General features: G+C 37.9%; 1 protein-coding gene across 1 annotated transcript in view; it reads right to left on the minus strand.

Annotated features, from left to right (window-relative positions):
* Positions 1 to 15,785, minus strand: part of ARAP2 (ArfGAP with RhoGAP domain, ankyrin repeat and PH domain 2) — a 171,931-nt gene that overhangs the window by 12,107 nt on the left and 144,039 nt on the right. The window contains exons 28-31 of the mRNA XM_067551531.1: positions 14,973 to 15,112; positions 11,879 to 11,961; positions 6,782 to 6,817; positions 5,141 to 5,204 (exon numbers count right to left, since the gene is read on the minus strand). Coding sequence (XP_067407632.1) covers positions 5,141 to 5,204; positions 6,782 to 6,817; positions 11,879 to 11,961; positions 14,973 to 15,112 — 323 coding nt within the window. The remainder of the gene's footprint in view (positions 1 to 5,140; positions 5,205 to 6,781; positions 6,818 to 11,878; positions 11,962 to 14,972; positions 15,113 to 15,785) is intronic.

The following is a 15,785-nucleotide window of genomic DNA, read 5'->3' on the forward strand; positions in this document are numbered from 1 at the left end:
ATCATCTTTGACTCTTCCCTCTTGGAATGCCCAAACCTTGCAGCTTCTTCCTCCACAGTATATTATAACTAAAGAATTCTAACCATTCTTTAGTTATGCCGTTACTCCCTGATGGATTCAGTGAGGTGGAAAGACACTGGGAAGGTTGAGCTCAGAAAAATAGAAATTTGCATTGCAATAATCCAAGAATGAATGCAGTGGTGGTGAATGTAGAATGTGGTTTCAATGCAACTGAAAAGGGAGTTTTTGGTGCTCAACTTACAGTGATTTCTGAAGTTCTTCAAGAGTTCTCTAAACATTTTAAAATTCTCCATGAAATATGCTGCAAGAGTTCTGCATATAATTATTAGTTAAATAGGGTCACAGAATAAACTAGCTTTCATAAAGAAGCCTGTGGAGGAGAATCCTTAAACCATTCCCAATAACATTTATTTCTAAGCAAAGAAATAAGCCTCCCTAAATTGCACTATTAAACAGAAGAATTACTGCCCATGCACTTGAAGGTATACCTTCATCTGGGTGCTAATTTTGGTTTTACTTTGTCAGTCCCATGCTGTGCTCAGAGGAATAGATGCACATAGAAATTAAAATAGGAAATGACCTATTTTGCCCATCTTCCTGTCAATACCTTACCTCCTGGATAGCTATGTTAAGTGTTTTTTGTCCCGACTAGTTTTTATTAAATTCAAGACTGGGCTTGAATCACATCCCATTCTTAAAGAACACAATGATCCTATTTTAGGCTTTTTAAAAAAAAACTATTTGCCAATCAAAATGCAAAATGAATAACTTCCATACTAATCCAATATTCTCCAAATGAAGCCAGAGAACTAGAATAATTAAGTTATAGTGGGACAAAATGTCTGCATTATTTACACTATGGTACCTACCACATTTGAGGATGGAAAAAGGAAAGGATTAATATGTAATACCTTCCCTGCATACTATGCTGTGGAGCTAAACAGCAATAATTTCTAAGGAGTAAAAAAAAAAAAAATAGGAGAAAAAGAAAAAAAATAGTACTCCATCACCAAGTTAGGCTTCTTTCACTTCTAAGTGCTAAGATACTACATTTTGCTAATGTAATGCAAATAACTTAAAACTTGTATGCCTTCTTTACAATTCATTCACCTTTAAATTTAAATCTAGATTCATCACACCATTCAAACAAATAAACCCTACAGAAATGTGTTCAGATACCATGGCAATGTGCCTTGCATAAGAACAGAAAGCATAGTAATTCTAAACATGGCCAAGATTGAAATGCTGACTCAGGAAAACAAATCCAGTTTATCTACTTCTATATTTTTTCTAATTTATAGCGGTGATGAGGATTAACTTCATACCAGAGGCAAACATTTGCATGTTCAAAGCATTCTGTGATCTTATGATAATCTTTTGGAACTTGAGTTATGGCATCCTCAAGTACTGATTTTACTGCAAATAATATTTTACCATGGAAAAATATATCAGTTGTGTCTAATTACCACTTACTGGCACAATTAATTCATGGTGTTGCTACATCTGCTAAAGACCAAAATGCTGAATAAAAATTCTCCCTCAATACAGCCTGTTAACATTGTTATTTTATATATTTCATATCATGAGTAACAATATGACAGATTTCAAAGAAAAATAATTGTGGAATATGAGGAGGTTGGGGAAAAAAAGTCACAACATGCACTTTTTCTGTTTAAACAATCCCCAAAAGTCATGAACTGCTTTTGTAAGTCTGCATTCCAGATTGATTAAACAAACTCGTTTCACTCCATACTTGCTGGTCAGAGTTGCAACATTATCTTGCTTGTGATCGTGCATCAATAGGACTTGAACAGAGTTACTAAGCTTTGGATGAGTTGTTTTTCAGCAACCTATGTCAATAACCTGTGAACCTATTCATTGAGACACTAACTACCCGTTATCCCCATGAGATGTATTTCAGGTTTGGTAGCTGTTTCCATGGAAACCACAATAGTTACTTCACTTGAAGAAGCTGCATAACACAAGATTTTGAAAAGTCTGTTGCTTCCCAGATATGCATTTCACAGCCCACTTCCACTATTTACAAAGGTCAAAGATGGACCATCCCTCAGAAAATCTGATTGTACAGTATGTACTGTGATAATCATGTGTCCATTCTGTATTATATCCTCAGAACACAGACAGAATAATCAGATATATTTAATTTTATAAAAGAAGGTACATTAAAATGAAATTTTTAAAATAAAATGACAGCATGCAAGGGTACCTAACTTTTACATTCTGAACCTTAATATTGCTTTAAGTGCATACAACACAGTAAATTTGAAACTACTTATGACTCCCTCTGCAATCATGCCTCCTTGAACATACTGTATTGTATTGTTTGCTATTATTGTATAGTAACTTCAACATGAAGAAAATGGAAGCCAAATTTAACAGTGACATCTACTTCCACATCTGTCACGTTTATTTTCTCATCCTCTCCCCTGGGAGCAAGGAAGTGTTTTGGTTTGGAATCTCTCTCACTCACACACTCTCTCTCTCTCACTCTCACTCTCACTCTCTCACTCACACACACACACACACACACACACACACACACACACACACACACACACACACACACACACTTTATGTTAGAGAAGGAAAGGTCAGGAGAAATGTGCCTTGCACTGATAGTGGAAGGTGGTGAGGTCTGTGATGGTCCTTACTTAATGGGAAAGTTCATTCTACATTCTTTGGCCAGCTCCCGAGAAAGCTCTGTACAGGCAAGTTTTCCCTTGTTATAGAAAATCCCAAAGACTATCTTCAGCTTAAAAAAAATCACCGTTGATTTAGTAAATAGTAAACATGAGAACTATCATGCCCTGAAGTTTATCCGCTGTAAAAATCTCCTCTCCTCCCGTTCAGCCACGTTGTGTGGGGTGAGAGGTTGTTTGTCAGTAGCAGCAGGGGATGGGACACCTCATGTGGGGCTGGGGCAGTAGGAAATATCTCATCCTAAATCCCATTTAGTGGTGGAAGGACATAACATGGGTATGAAAATATCCCAGATATAGATAGCCATTTTTGCACCTACTTCTTGTCAACATCCCATTTATCCCTTGGCTACGTGCTGGTTTGCTGCTGCTGTGTTTCTTTTCAGTGCTTTAGATTCAGTTAGTGCCCTTTTTTCAAAAGTCCAGAAGGATTTTTCCTGCCCCTCCAACTGGTGAGCAGAGTGTGGTTTTATAGTCTCACTTCACCCCAAGCAACTTGGGAGAACTAGCCAGAGTGTGTGTTTATTTTGTTCAATGTTATTTTGCTTATTACAATTGCATAGCAGGTGTCCAGTGGAGGTTCTTTGGATAGCAGGGACCAAAGCTGATATTGCAATTCAGAGTGGGAGATGAGCTATGTCTGCCTAGTGGGCCTGCTGCACGAGCTCAGGGGGAAGAAAGAGCTTCAGCATCTCACAGAGAGAAGCACCCCATCATCTCTCACAGAAGGAAACGATGGAGGATTTGGCAGTTTGGGTGCCAGATCTCTGGGGTGGTTCCATGTAATGTGGCTGCCTCTTAAGCATTTGGCACGGCCTCCATGGCCACCTATTGATTAAATGAACTGGACGTAAACCACGGGGCAGTTTTACTTAAATTAAAGTGGTGTAGGGGATAATCCACTTGAAATCCTCTTCTGGTAATATTATGTTATGCAAGCTGTAGAGACTTTAGCTGTAATCACGTGTGTGGTGTGATGCTGGTGTGACTACTGCTTTTGTTCCAATACTTTCTTGAAAAAGAAAATGGGCATTTTGCTCTAACTAGCATTATTACAACAGCCAGCAGCAGAATGGGCAGCAGGTCTCAAGTTCCATACCCACCTTTTGCATCAAGGAATTTGGGCTATGATGATATTTACCTTAGGTGAAAGACAGGCATGATTTAAAACACCAACATCCATAGGCAGACAAGAAATTGTAGTGGCACTCAATACAAAGATGACATTTAAAAACATCTCACCTCTGGCATCTAAAATATCCATTTTATCTTAGATTTCAAACCCTATAAACTGTTGAATCTTTAATGTATTCACCAAAGGTAAATCTTCCATTTTGTATAATGGAGCAACATTTTCAGAAGTGTCTATGTGACTTAGTGTCCTTTGGACTTACAATCTTACTACATCACTTGAAAATGGGACTTCACCACGTTTGAAGATTTTACATTAGGAAAATAAAGCTGAGAAAGGCTAAGGACAACATTTTCACATCTGCTTGCTTAAAGATATCTATTTCTGAAAGACAGCTGACTTTCCAGAAGTGCCGACCACACACTACACCCAATGCTCTGCACTTTTAAAGATCAAGAACACTTAAGCTGCCTAAATATGGAAATAAGTACCCCAGTTTAAATACTGTCTAACATTTCTGAGCCTCTGTAACCTAATCTGTAAAATTTAGTATTTACTTATGAAGGAAACTTAAAAGTTAACATTTGTCAACTGTTACCCACAATAACATTGGCAAGAAACACCTTGGAGCCTCATGAAAAAAAGTAGAAGCAACGCTAACAAAAATATAGCACCATTTTCAAAACTAACAATAAATGTACAACTCCCCACCGTGGGTGAAATTTTCCCTCATATCGTTTAACCCCTCTCATCAGTACCCAAACACATTAAAATCCTTTTGTAAGGATGTTTCTTGAACTGGAATTCAAAAGCATACTCCTCATTCCTACAACCTAGTAGTAGGTATCTCTCTATTTGACTTTACAAAACAAGTATGCCTACTGGTGATGAGCAAGTGGGATGCCTCTCTTTGTCAGATTCTCTGCAACACAAAAGAAAACCAAGGAGAACTCAATGAACTTCTCCAAAAAAACCTACAACTCAAATGTGGAGCAGTTATTACCCGTCACTCTAAGCACTGAGCTAGTAGTCCATAGATGGGCTAAATCCACATCTACTTGCAATTGTATGATCTCAGTAACATTACTGGCTTAACAGTATTATCCTTTTTTGCTACAATATATGGTGCATACAAAACATCCATCAATACATTTCTTTAATTGTTTTGCAGATAAGTACAGATTACTGGTGAAACTCATAATGCACTGCTAAATACAAAATGTGGAGAATTTAAAAAAAATCATATTTCCTCTGACCAAAGCATTACCTGTGCAGTGAATATGCTGGTCAGCCACTCCATCTGTGTATCCTGTCCATCACAACACATATACCTACGATACAATGGATAGTATGATAAAAATAAACAACAGATTCATGAAGTATCTTACTGTAGTTGTCATATACTACAGAAGCAGTTCTTGTTTTGACATTCAAAACCTGCTTGGATTTTTCTTAATTATTTAATGTTGTTAGCATTTTATTATTTATGTTTTGAACATAAGAACATTTAATTATATTCATAGAATCATAGAAGGGACCTGAGGAAGTCATCTAGTCCTCCAACTCCCTGCTCAAAGCAGGACCAACCCCAGCTAAACCATCCCAGCCAGGGCTTTGTCAAGCCGCACCTTAAAAACCGCTAAGGATGGAGATTCCACCACCTCCCTAGGTAACCCATTCCAGTGCTTCACCACCCTCCTACTGAAAAAGTTTTTCCTAATCTCCAACCTAGACCTCCCCCACTACAACTTGAGACCATTGCTCCTTGTTCTGTCATCTGTCACCACTGAGAACAGTCTAGCTCCATCCTCCCTGGAACCCCCTTTCAGGTAGTTAAAGGCTGCTCATTCTTCTCTTCTGCATACTAAACAAACCTAGTGCCCTTATCCTCTCCTCATAAATCATGTGCTCCAGCCCCCTAATCATTTTAGTTGCCCTCTGCTGAACTGTCTCCAATTTGTCCACATCCTTTGTCCACAACGGGACACAGTACTCCAAACGAGGTCTCACCAGTGCCGAATAGAGAGGAATAATCACTTTCCTCAATTTGCTGGCAATGTTCCTACTAATGCAGCCCAATGTGCTCTTAGCTTTCTTGGCAATAAGGGCACACTGCTGACTCATATCCAGCTTCTTGTCCACTGTAACCCCCAGGTCCTTTTCTGCCGAACCGCTGTCTAGCCAGTCGGTCCCCAGTCTGTAGCAGGGCATAGGATTCTTCCGTCCTGAGTGCAGGACTCTGCACTTGTCCTTGTTGAACCTCATCAGATTTCTTTTGGCCCAATCCTCTAATTTGTCTAAATCACTCTGTATCCTATCCCTACCTGTATCTACCACTTCCCCCATCTTAGTGTCATCTGCAAACTTGCTGAGGGTGCAATTCACCCCATCCTCTGGATCATTAATGAAGACGTTGAACAGAACCGGCACTAGGGTACTCCACTTCTTACCGGCTGCCAACTAGACATTGAGCCACTGATCATTACCCACTGAGTTCAACGATCTAACCAGTTTTCTATCCATCTTATGAAATGTTAAACGCATATTAAACACATATTATGAAAAGACTTAAGTGCAAGGCATATAGGAGCCAATTCAAAAGTCCATTATTCTGCCAAAAAAATGTAAGCACCTGTCTAACTTTAAGCATTTGCTTAGGTCTCATGAATTTCAAATCACAGATTTAAGCCTGGGGCTTGAGGTTTTGCTGAACTGGGACTTTATCAGGGATATAAAACTGACACCTTATTGCAACAAATCAACCAAAATATTTTGGTAACAGCTGCATTCATTTAAAAAAAATCAAACAAAAACAAGAAAACACACACACATTATGTTTCAAGCACACTATTTTTAAAATGTTGAGATTAAACAGGCAAACACATATTTATTGATGTGAACTACTTACCAGTGGTGTTTTTCAGAATATACCGTAAAACCCCAGCTGAAATAAATAAAACTCCACATTAAAAACAGATTTCTTTATTTACCAGAAACCAGAGACATAAGAGAATTGAATGCTAACTCCCGGGTGTTTGCCTAACATTCCATAGGGCAGTGAATTTTACATGGCGATTATACCTCAAAAGCTAATGCAAGAAGTTTAATATATGGCTCCAATAGGAAAAGCGTTTTTGTTAAAATGGCATTGTGGGGTTCCATGTTTACTGTCTCAGTGCTTTCGATATCAACTATGCTCCATTTACAAGTTGTGACAAGACCTTTTAATCTAACTAACAAGTCTGCTAACTCAGCAAAAGTAGGCTCTTTGAACCTAATGAATCGTCAAAACAGCAACAAAGTTTAGTAAGTCAAATTATGTTCTCAGTTATTTCTGTGCTACTCCATACGTCTCATAGTTTTAGTAGCACCTGTGCAACATCACAGAGTTATAAATGTGTAATTTGTTGGAACTAATGTAACTGATTAGAAATTCTTTGATAACATACAAAATGGAAGAGCATCCAGCTCATTCTGCCTTAGCTGTGTAGGTTCTCAGGGCTGCCATAGGTAAGACTAAGCATTTTTGTCACCAAAATAAGGAAAGCTATGATGGAATACACACAAGGAACACAACTGAGAATAAGAGGTGTCATTTTTACATGTTCACTTGCAAGAGGAATACTGATATTTAATCCTCTACAAACACAAATGAATGACTTTGAAATCCTTTGACCAAGGTGCTATAAGAGGCCAAAGTATTCCCACTTGCAGCAGTAGGGACGTGGATTTGAAGCAGGTGGGGCAAGTAGTGGGAGCAGTCAAGTGAAGACTTGATTTTAGAATGAGGTGAGACAATATAATAAAAAATATGGCACTGCCCAATTTTCAGAGGACAAGATCAATCAGTTGAGAGTTTGTATGTGACCCGGAAGGCAGTAAGAAGGATGAACCACAGAGTGAAGGAAGGAGAACTGCGGGACCAGAAAATAAGATGGCAGAATGAGCAAAAACAGAAGGAAAGACAAATTAGCAAGAGATAACGAGTGCACGCATACACAGAAATACACAATAGGGCAGAGAAGTTAAGAGGACAACCACATGGCTCTTTGAAAATGAGCAGGTCTGCAGGGACTTGGTTTGATATCCATGTGCCCCCAAAGGAGGGACTGCTCTTCCCCTGAAGACGGGAAACCTACCAATCCACAGCAATTAGCCTGACTCAGTCAGGAATGCCACTGATGGGTTCACATATTAGGAAAGGTCACAGCATCGCGGAATGTGAAGGAAAATCCTCCATTGAAGATCCAGGGTCTGTCACCAAAGGTCAGTACTAGTAATCTTTTTTAGCAAACTAAAGGTGTGCCCAACACTGGTTGGGAGATGCCTGTGTAAACTCCACACCTGAGTTTAACAGTGAGAGGGAGGAAAATAAAAGTAAGTAAGGATACAGCAGTGGGTAGGAGAACAGACATTAAGAAGAAGGTTAGTGTAGATACCAGTCTAATAGGCGATACTGGCGGTAGAATGACTGTGCCAAATCAAGTAAGGAATGTGAGCGAAGCCAAAAAGCAAAAATTAAGATGTTTGTACACCAATGCAAGGAGGCTGGGTAACAAAATGGAGGAACTAGAGTTACTGGTGCAGAAAGTGAAACCACATAATATAAGGAAAACAGAAACACAGCAGAATAGTAGTCATGACTGGAGTACAGGTATTTAAGGGTATGTGCTGTTTAGAAAAGACAGAAATATAGGCAAAGATGGCGGAGTGGCATTGTATATCAATGATAAAGTAGAGTGTAAAGAAATTAGAAGTGATGCAATGGATAAGACAGATTCTGTCTTGGTGCAAATCACATTGGGGAAGAAAGCTATTAGAGCTTCCCCTGAGATAGTGCTTGGGGTGTGCTACAGACCACTGGGATCCGATTTGGACATGGATAGATGCCTCCTTAATGTTTTTAATGAAGTAAATACTACTGAGAACTGTGTGATTATAGGAGACTAACTTCCCAAACACTGACTGGAGGACAAATGCTAGTAATAATAATAGGGCTCAGCTTTTCTGGGATGTGATAGCTGACAGATTCCTTCACCAAATAGTTGCTGAACCAACAAGAGAAGATGCCATTTTAGATTTGGTATGGCTGAGTAGTGAGGACCTCACAGAAGAACTGATTGTAATGAACAACCTTGGTTTGAGCAACCATGAGCTAATTCAGTTCAAACTAAATGGAATGATAAACAAAAATAGATCTGGGATTTTGATTTCAAAAGGGCTCACTTAAAAAAATTAAGGGAATTAGTTAGGGAAGTGGACTGGACTGAAGAACTCATGGATCTAAAGGCAGAGGAAGCTTGGAATTACTTCCAGTCAAAGTTGCAGAAACTATCTGAAGGCTGCATCCCAAAGAAGGGGAAAAAAATCTTAGGCAAGAGTTGTAGACCCAGCTTGATCAGCAAGCATCTCAAACAGTGATTATGAGAAAGCAGAAAGCCTACAAGGAGTGGAATATAGGAAGGATCAGCAAGGAAAGCTACCTCTTGGATGTCACAACATGTAGGGATAAAGTGAGAAATGCCAAAAGCCAAGTAGAGTTGGACCTTGCAAAGGGAATTAAAGCCAATAATGAACGATTATATAGACATATATAGGAAGAAAACAACAAAAGAAGAAGTGGAACTGCTAAGCATTGAGGATGGGGTGGAGGTTAAGGATAATCTAGGCATGACCGAATATCTAAACAAATACTTTACCTCTGTTTTTAATGAGGTTAATGAACAACTAAAGCATAGTGGCTAACGGGAATGAGGATGTGAAGGTAGAAATTACCACATCTGAGGCAGAAGTCAAACTAGAACACCTTAATGGGACTAAATCGGGGGATCTGGATAATCTCCAGCCAAGAATATTAAAGGAAGTGGCACATTAAATTGCAAGGCTATTAGCAAAGGTTTTTAATTTATCTGTAAGTTCAGGGGTTGTACCATATGACTAGAGAATTGCTAACATAGTTCCTATTTTTAAGAAAGGAAAAAAAGTAATCTGGGTAATTACAGGCCTATTAGTTTGACCTCTGTAGTTTGCAAGGGGATGGAAAAAATTTTGAAAAAGAAAGTAGTTAAGGACATCGAGGTTAATGGTAATTGGGACAAAATACAACATAATTTTACGAAAGGCAAATCGTGCCAGACCAACCTTATCACCTTCTTTGAGAAGATAACAGATAATTTAAACAACGGGATTGAAGTGTATCTAATTTACTTAGATTTCAGTAAGGCATTTGATATGGTTTCACCTGGGGAATTATTAGTTAAATTGGAAAAGATGGGGATTAATATGAAAATGAAAGGTGGATAAGGAACTGGTTAAAGGGGAGACTACAATGGGTCATACTGAAAGGTGAACTGTCAGGCTGGAGGCAGGTTACTAGTGGAATTGTTCAGGGATCAGTCTTGGGACCAATCTTATTTAACTTTTTTATTACTGACCTTGGCACAAAAAGTCGGACTGTGCTAATAAAGTCTGTGGATGACACAAAGTTGGGAGATATTGTTAATATAGAGAAAGACCGGGATATTATTCAAGAAGATCTGGATGAACTTGTAAACTGGAGTAATAGAATGAAAATTAGTAGTGTAAAGCGCAAGCTCATGCATTTATGGACTAAAGAATTTTTGGTACAAGCTGGGGACGCATCAGTCGATAGTGACAGAGGAGGAAAGGACCTGGGTGTATTGATTGATCACAGGATGACTATGAGCTGCCAATATGATGTGTCCATGAAAAAAGCTAATGTGATCCTAGGATGCATCAGGTGAGGTATTTCCAATAGAGATAGGGAGGTGTTAGTACCGTTATATAAGGTGCTGGTGAGATCTCATCTGGAATACTGTGTGCAGTTCTAGTCTCCCATGTTTAAGAAAGATGAATTCAAACTGGAGCAGATGCAGAGAAGGGCTAGTAGGGTGATCCAAGGAATGGAAAACCTGCCTTATGAGAGGAGACTCACAGTTTGGCTTTTTTAGCCTAACCAAAAGAAGGCTGAGGAGAGAGATGATTGCTCTCTAAAAATACATCAGAGGGATAAATAGCAGGGAGGGAGAGGAGTCCAGCACCAATGCAGACACAAGAACAAATGGATATAAACTGGCTATCAGGAAATTTAGTCTTGAAATTAGATGAAGGCTTCTAACCATCAGAGGAGTGAAGTTTTGGAACTGCCTTCCAAATGTTGCGGCAATGGGGTAATGGGAGAGGAAAAAAACCTAGCTGGCTTCAAGACTGAGCTTGATAAATTTATGGAGAATGGTATGACAGGACAGCCTAATTTGGCAATTAACTGATCTTTGACTACTAGCGGTAAACATTCCCAATAACTTGTGATGGGATGTTAGATGAGATGGGTTCTGAGTTACTACAGAGAATTGTTTCTGGGTGTCTGGCTGGTGAGTTTTACACACATGCTCAGGGTTTAGCTGATTGCCATATTTGGAGTCAGGAAGGAAATTTCCCCCAGGGCAGATTGGCAGAGGACCTTGGAGTTTTTTGCCTTCCTCTGCAGTATGGGGCATGGGGTTACTTGCTGGTGAATTCTCTGTACCTTCAAGTCTTTAACCCATTATTTGAGGACTTCAATAACTCAGTCATAGGGTTAGCAGTCTATTACAGGAGTGGGTGGGTGAGGTTCTGTGGCCTGTGCTCTGCAGGAGGTCAGACTAGATGATCATAATGATCTCTTCTGACCTTAAAGTCTATGAATGCAGGATACATGCTACCAGACTAATTGAGCTAGTAACAAATACAGCCACAAGAGAACACTTCAAATTAAGAAAAGCCAACCAATGAAGTAATTTTCTAATACATAAGATTTAACATAGAACACAGGGCCAGTTAGTTTCAGAAGAACTAATATCATGGTGTGTAATTTAATTCAGAATAGGGGACAGATTTCACATGGCTTCCTGTTTGGTGTGTGTGCACACGCACATGCTCCTGTTCCATCACAAAACTCTAGCATCTTGCTACAAAGAACATAACCCAGTTTCTTTTCTAATCTTACTTGGTTGGTGGCTTCACTTTCTTCTTCACTCCAAGATAAAGTTTCAGTGAACTGAGGGGCAACATTTTTTCAGGTTTGCTACTCTGTGAATGAACATAAATCTCTAATTACTGAATTAGAAATGTACAAAACAGAGTCATCTATAAATGCCCAATCCCCTTGTTTTCCTTTTGGGTGTTCTCTCTTCTTATCTTTTCATTATGGGTCACTGTATTTCTAATTTTTCTACTGCCTTCCTGTTGCCTTTGGGGGAATAATTAACTACCTCTAATAGAGCTAGTATAATGATATATATGTATAAGGTACATGAGTTTGGCAGCTCAAGCTTGAGGCTATGAGATTGAAATGAAGTTGAGAAATTTTTAACTGGAAAAAGGTATGAGAGTATCTCAGGGCTGGTTCACACTGACCACGCGATTCGGTGGCAGTCGACGGGAGTTATGCAAACTACATCGACTGCTCAGCTTCCCTTCTGCGCGCTGTTCACACTGTTCCCGTTGACTCAGAGCTATGCTACTTGAGGGGGTCGACTTACTCAGTCGACTTCCTGATCGATTGAGCAGGTCTCACTGACTGCTCGATCGATCTGGCGGCGTCGATTTTGCTGCTGTCAATATAAATATAACCTCATACTTGCACCATAAAGCCACAACATTGATTTAGTATTTGTGGTTCAGCAGCTTTAGGCTTCCATTCAGCACAAACACACATCTGTGTACATAAACACATGTACTTTGCTGAACCAGGGTCTTAATTTTTTCCACCATACAAACGCTTCCAGTCTCTCACCCCCAACCCTGGGGGAATAGATACACAATAGTCAGATTTTAAAGAACATGATCATTTATACAAAACAACTTCCATTCAAAATTGTAAATCTGTGGAAAGTTAAGAGCAAATTGTTCTTTCCTTATCTGAATAGGGCAAAGTGATACACATTACATACAGGCAAGCCCCAACTTAAAGGATATTCCTGCTTTCACCTACTACCTGCATCAACTAAGTAACAAAGATTTCCTGAGCCTATTTTTTCCCTAAATCCAGAATTCCAACATGGGAGCTGAATGAATAAGCACCTGTACAAAATACATTTCTAACCTAGCTCCTTTACAGTGAAATTCTCATGAAACTATTCTTGCAACCAAGGAATTTCCTTACTAATTAGTGTGCATGTAACAGAGTGAATCCTTTAATGACAGCATATTACTTTAATATACTATTTTTAGGAAATTATCATAATTTTGTAAATGACTAATATTCTTGGTACTTTTCTGCTTTTGGATACACTAAGACTGAAATAAAATTTGAATGAATATTTCCTCTTAAAGAAAAGAAATCTCCCTAAAGAATGCATCTCCTGCATATGCAAACTTAATTTGTGGTTAATGAGCATTCATAAATTATATCTAATTAGTACATGTAGTCATATGAAACAGTTCTCCACCTGGAAATACCAACTCCCTCAATTACTCTTTTCAAAATAGTGCTAAAAATTGAGTTACAATCATTACAAGTGCAAAGACAACTGCCAAATGACAGCCAAACACAAACACAGCTATACTATCAGAACAATTTTTCATGATTACTTTTTTTTTGCTTAAATTCTATAAAGCCATTTAAAGTTCATACCGTATTTTACTACTTAATAGAAAACTTCACCTGAGTTTAAGAATATGAAAAACAAACAAACAAAATGCCTTATGAAACAAAACAGTTTCATTCTCCAGAGTCTCTTCCATTTTGACATTTCCAACAAAAAAGTGCTGTGCTCCTGAAGCTTGTTTTTTCTAAAAGCCTTGAAATGCGCAGTTGGAAAAGCAAAGTCTAAGGCAATTTATACTAATCCTATCAAACTCTTGCCAAGGTGCTAATTAAGGTTTTAGGAGCATTAATTAATGCTCACATATGTGCCATTTTCAGTTTTTAGCACTAAGTAATTAGACAGTTTCTGACAACCTGGGGTCATTCTACTTAAGAACTATATCTAAGGATTCATTTAAAAAAAAAAAAAAAAAAAAAAGACATACTATTTCTTCTACATAATCTTACATTAGCTATTAATGCATGATTAAGCTCTTCTCTAAGAAAAGGAGGACATTCCTGCTGGGTTCTTTAGGGAAGGTACAGTATATGTATAAATCTGCTGCAAAGACAAAGACAGCATCAAGACCAAAAGAGCAATACTTTATTTTAAAAGTATTCTTTACCAGAAGCTAGCAGTGTTAAAATTAATAAAATAAAACTAATCATAAATTGGTAGTAGGAAGTTACATAGTTTTATAATTTTGTATAAATTGTACACATTCAAAAGTACTCTGCAAAATACTAAAAAACCTCTGATATATTATGGGCCCAATCTGGTAAAGCTCTTTACATACACATAACTTTATACATGCAAATATCCCTGTTAGTCAAAACTGCTCATGTGTGGGAAGTTAAGCACATGTATAAATGTTTGCAGGACTGGGCCTAAACCAATAATAGTGGGTTCACTTTCTTCATCAATGAAAAGTTAAATAACTTTATTCTTTTTTCAGGGGACAGATGGGAGAGGGAAGGAAGGTAACATTCATAAAACAGTACACAGAAGAGAGGATACTATCATGAAAGATGCTATTTTCCAGAATCTCCTCCATCATGCTATTTCCACCAAAAACGTGTTGTGCTCCTGAAGCTTCCCCTCCCCCCGCAAAAGCCTTGTACTGCTCAGGCAAACACAAGCATTTTATTCAAGCTTTATAATATACAACACTCCAGCCTGTGAACAAGCTATAGACATAAAATATAGGCTCTTTTAAAATTATATTCATCATACAAACTATATTGGTTTCTAAATGTTGTTTTAATTAAAACAAAGTTTATAATACATAAACATAACTAAATGAGCTCTTATTTTATTTCTCATTTTATTTCACTTTAACAACTCTAACATAAGCAAAAAAATCTCTTCTTATTTTAATCCCTGAATTGCACAGGCGAGCATAACAAAATTGCTGATTTACCTGTCAACCTGTGTTCATTTTTTCATATGTAAAGGAAAAGCATTTAAGTTTAACTGCTCATGATTAGGAGGGTGCAGAGTATGTGTTTGTACCTTCATATCCTTGTAAAGAAGCAGATTTCTTTCCCGTAATACAAAATAACGCTCTTGAAATTTATTTCCAGACAGTAATTTTGATGGTTCTTCTTTGTATTTCAGATAGCCTGCTTTCACATTACCTTTTGCATTCTTCTCTGTCAAGAAGATGAAAAGCATTTGGTTACAGTATTTTTAAATAATGGAAATCACAGAGTACTGAATTTAAATGTGCTTAGTATTGTTATTTACCAACACAATGATACGAATTTGATTGTTCTAAACAAGTTTGTTCTAACCTTTCTTATTTAAAAGTTTGTTATGAATATACTGGTGCTGAAAGATTACACACTGATAGCACAAAGGTCATATAAACTGTCCTACCCTGTCTTGTCAAGGTACTTCAATCTGAACATGGAGGGACTAAGGTAACAAGTCTAGGAAGGAATATCCCAAAGCTTATTTAGACCTCAGTTTCTTTGATGAGTCTATTCAAGAAAAGGTATCAGTTACTATTAATGGATTTCATCATGTTGGCACTGGACAGTGGTATTCAACTTATTTCTAGAGCTGCTCAACAATTTTTGCCTTTTCTGGAAATGAAAAGTTTTGCAAAGAATGTCAAGTTTAAGAATTTCTTTTTTGGTGAAAATGTGTGACTTTTTAAAATCCAAACCCCTGTAAAAAATCTTCATTGAATTTGTGGAATCAAGACAACAGTGAAGACAGTGAAGATTGTGGCTACTCATGTTTAGATGAACAAAGGGTACTCTGCCTTTTATCTGAAAACTACTGTGAATGCACTGTACAGCAAACCTAGATTCCTGTTGA

The sequence above is a fragment of the Emydura macquarii genome, unplaced genomic scaffold (genome assembly GCF_026122565.2).
Source record: "Emydura macquarii macquarii isolate MOO-44397 ecotype Brisbane River unplaced genomic scaffold, CSIRO-AGI_Emac_v2 contig_1353, whole genome shotgun sequence".
NCBI classification, from domain to species: Eukaryota; Metazoa; Chordata; order Testudines; family Chelidae; genus Emydura; species Emydura macquarii.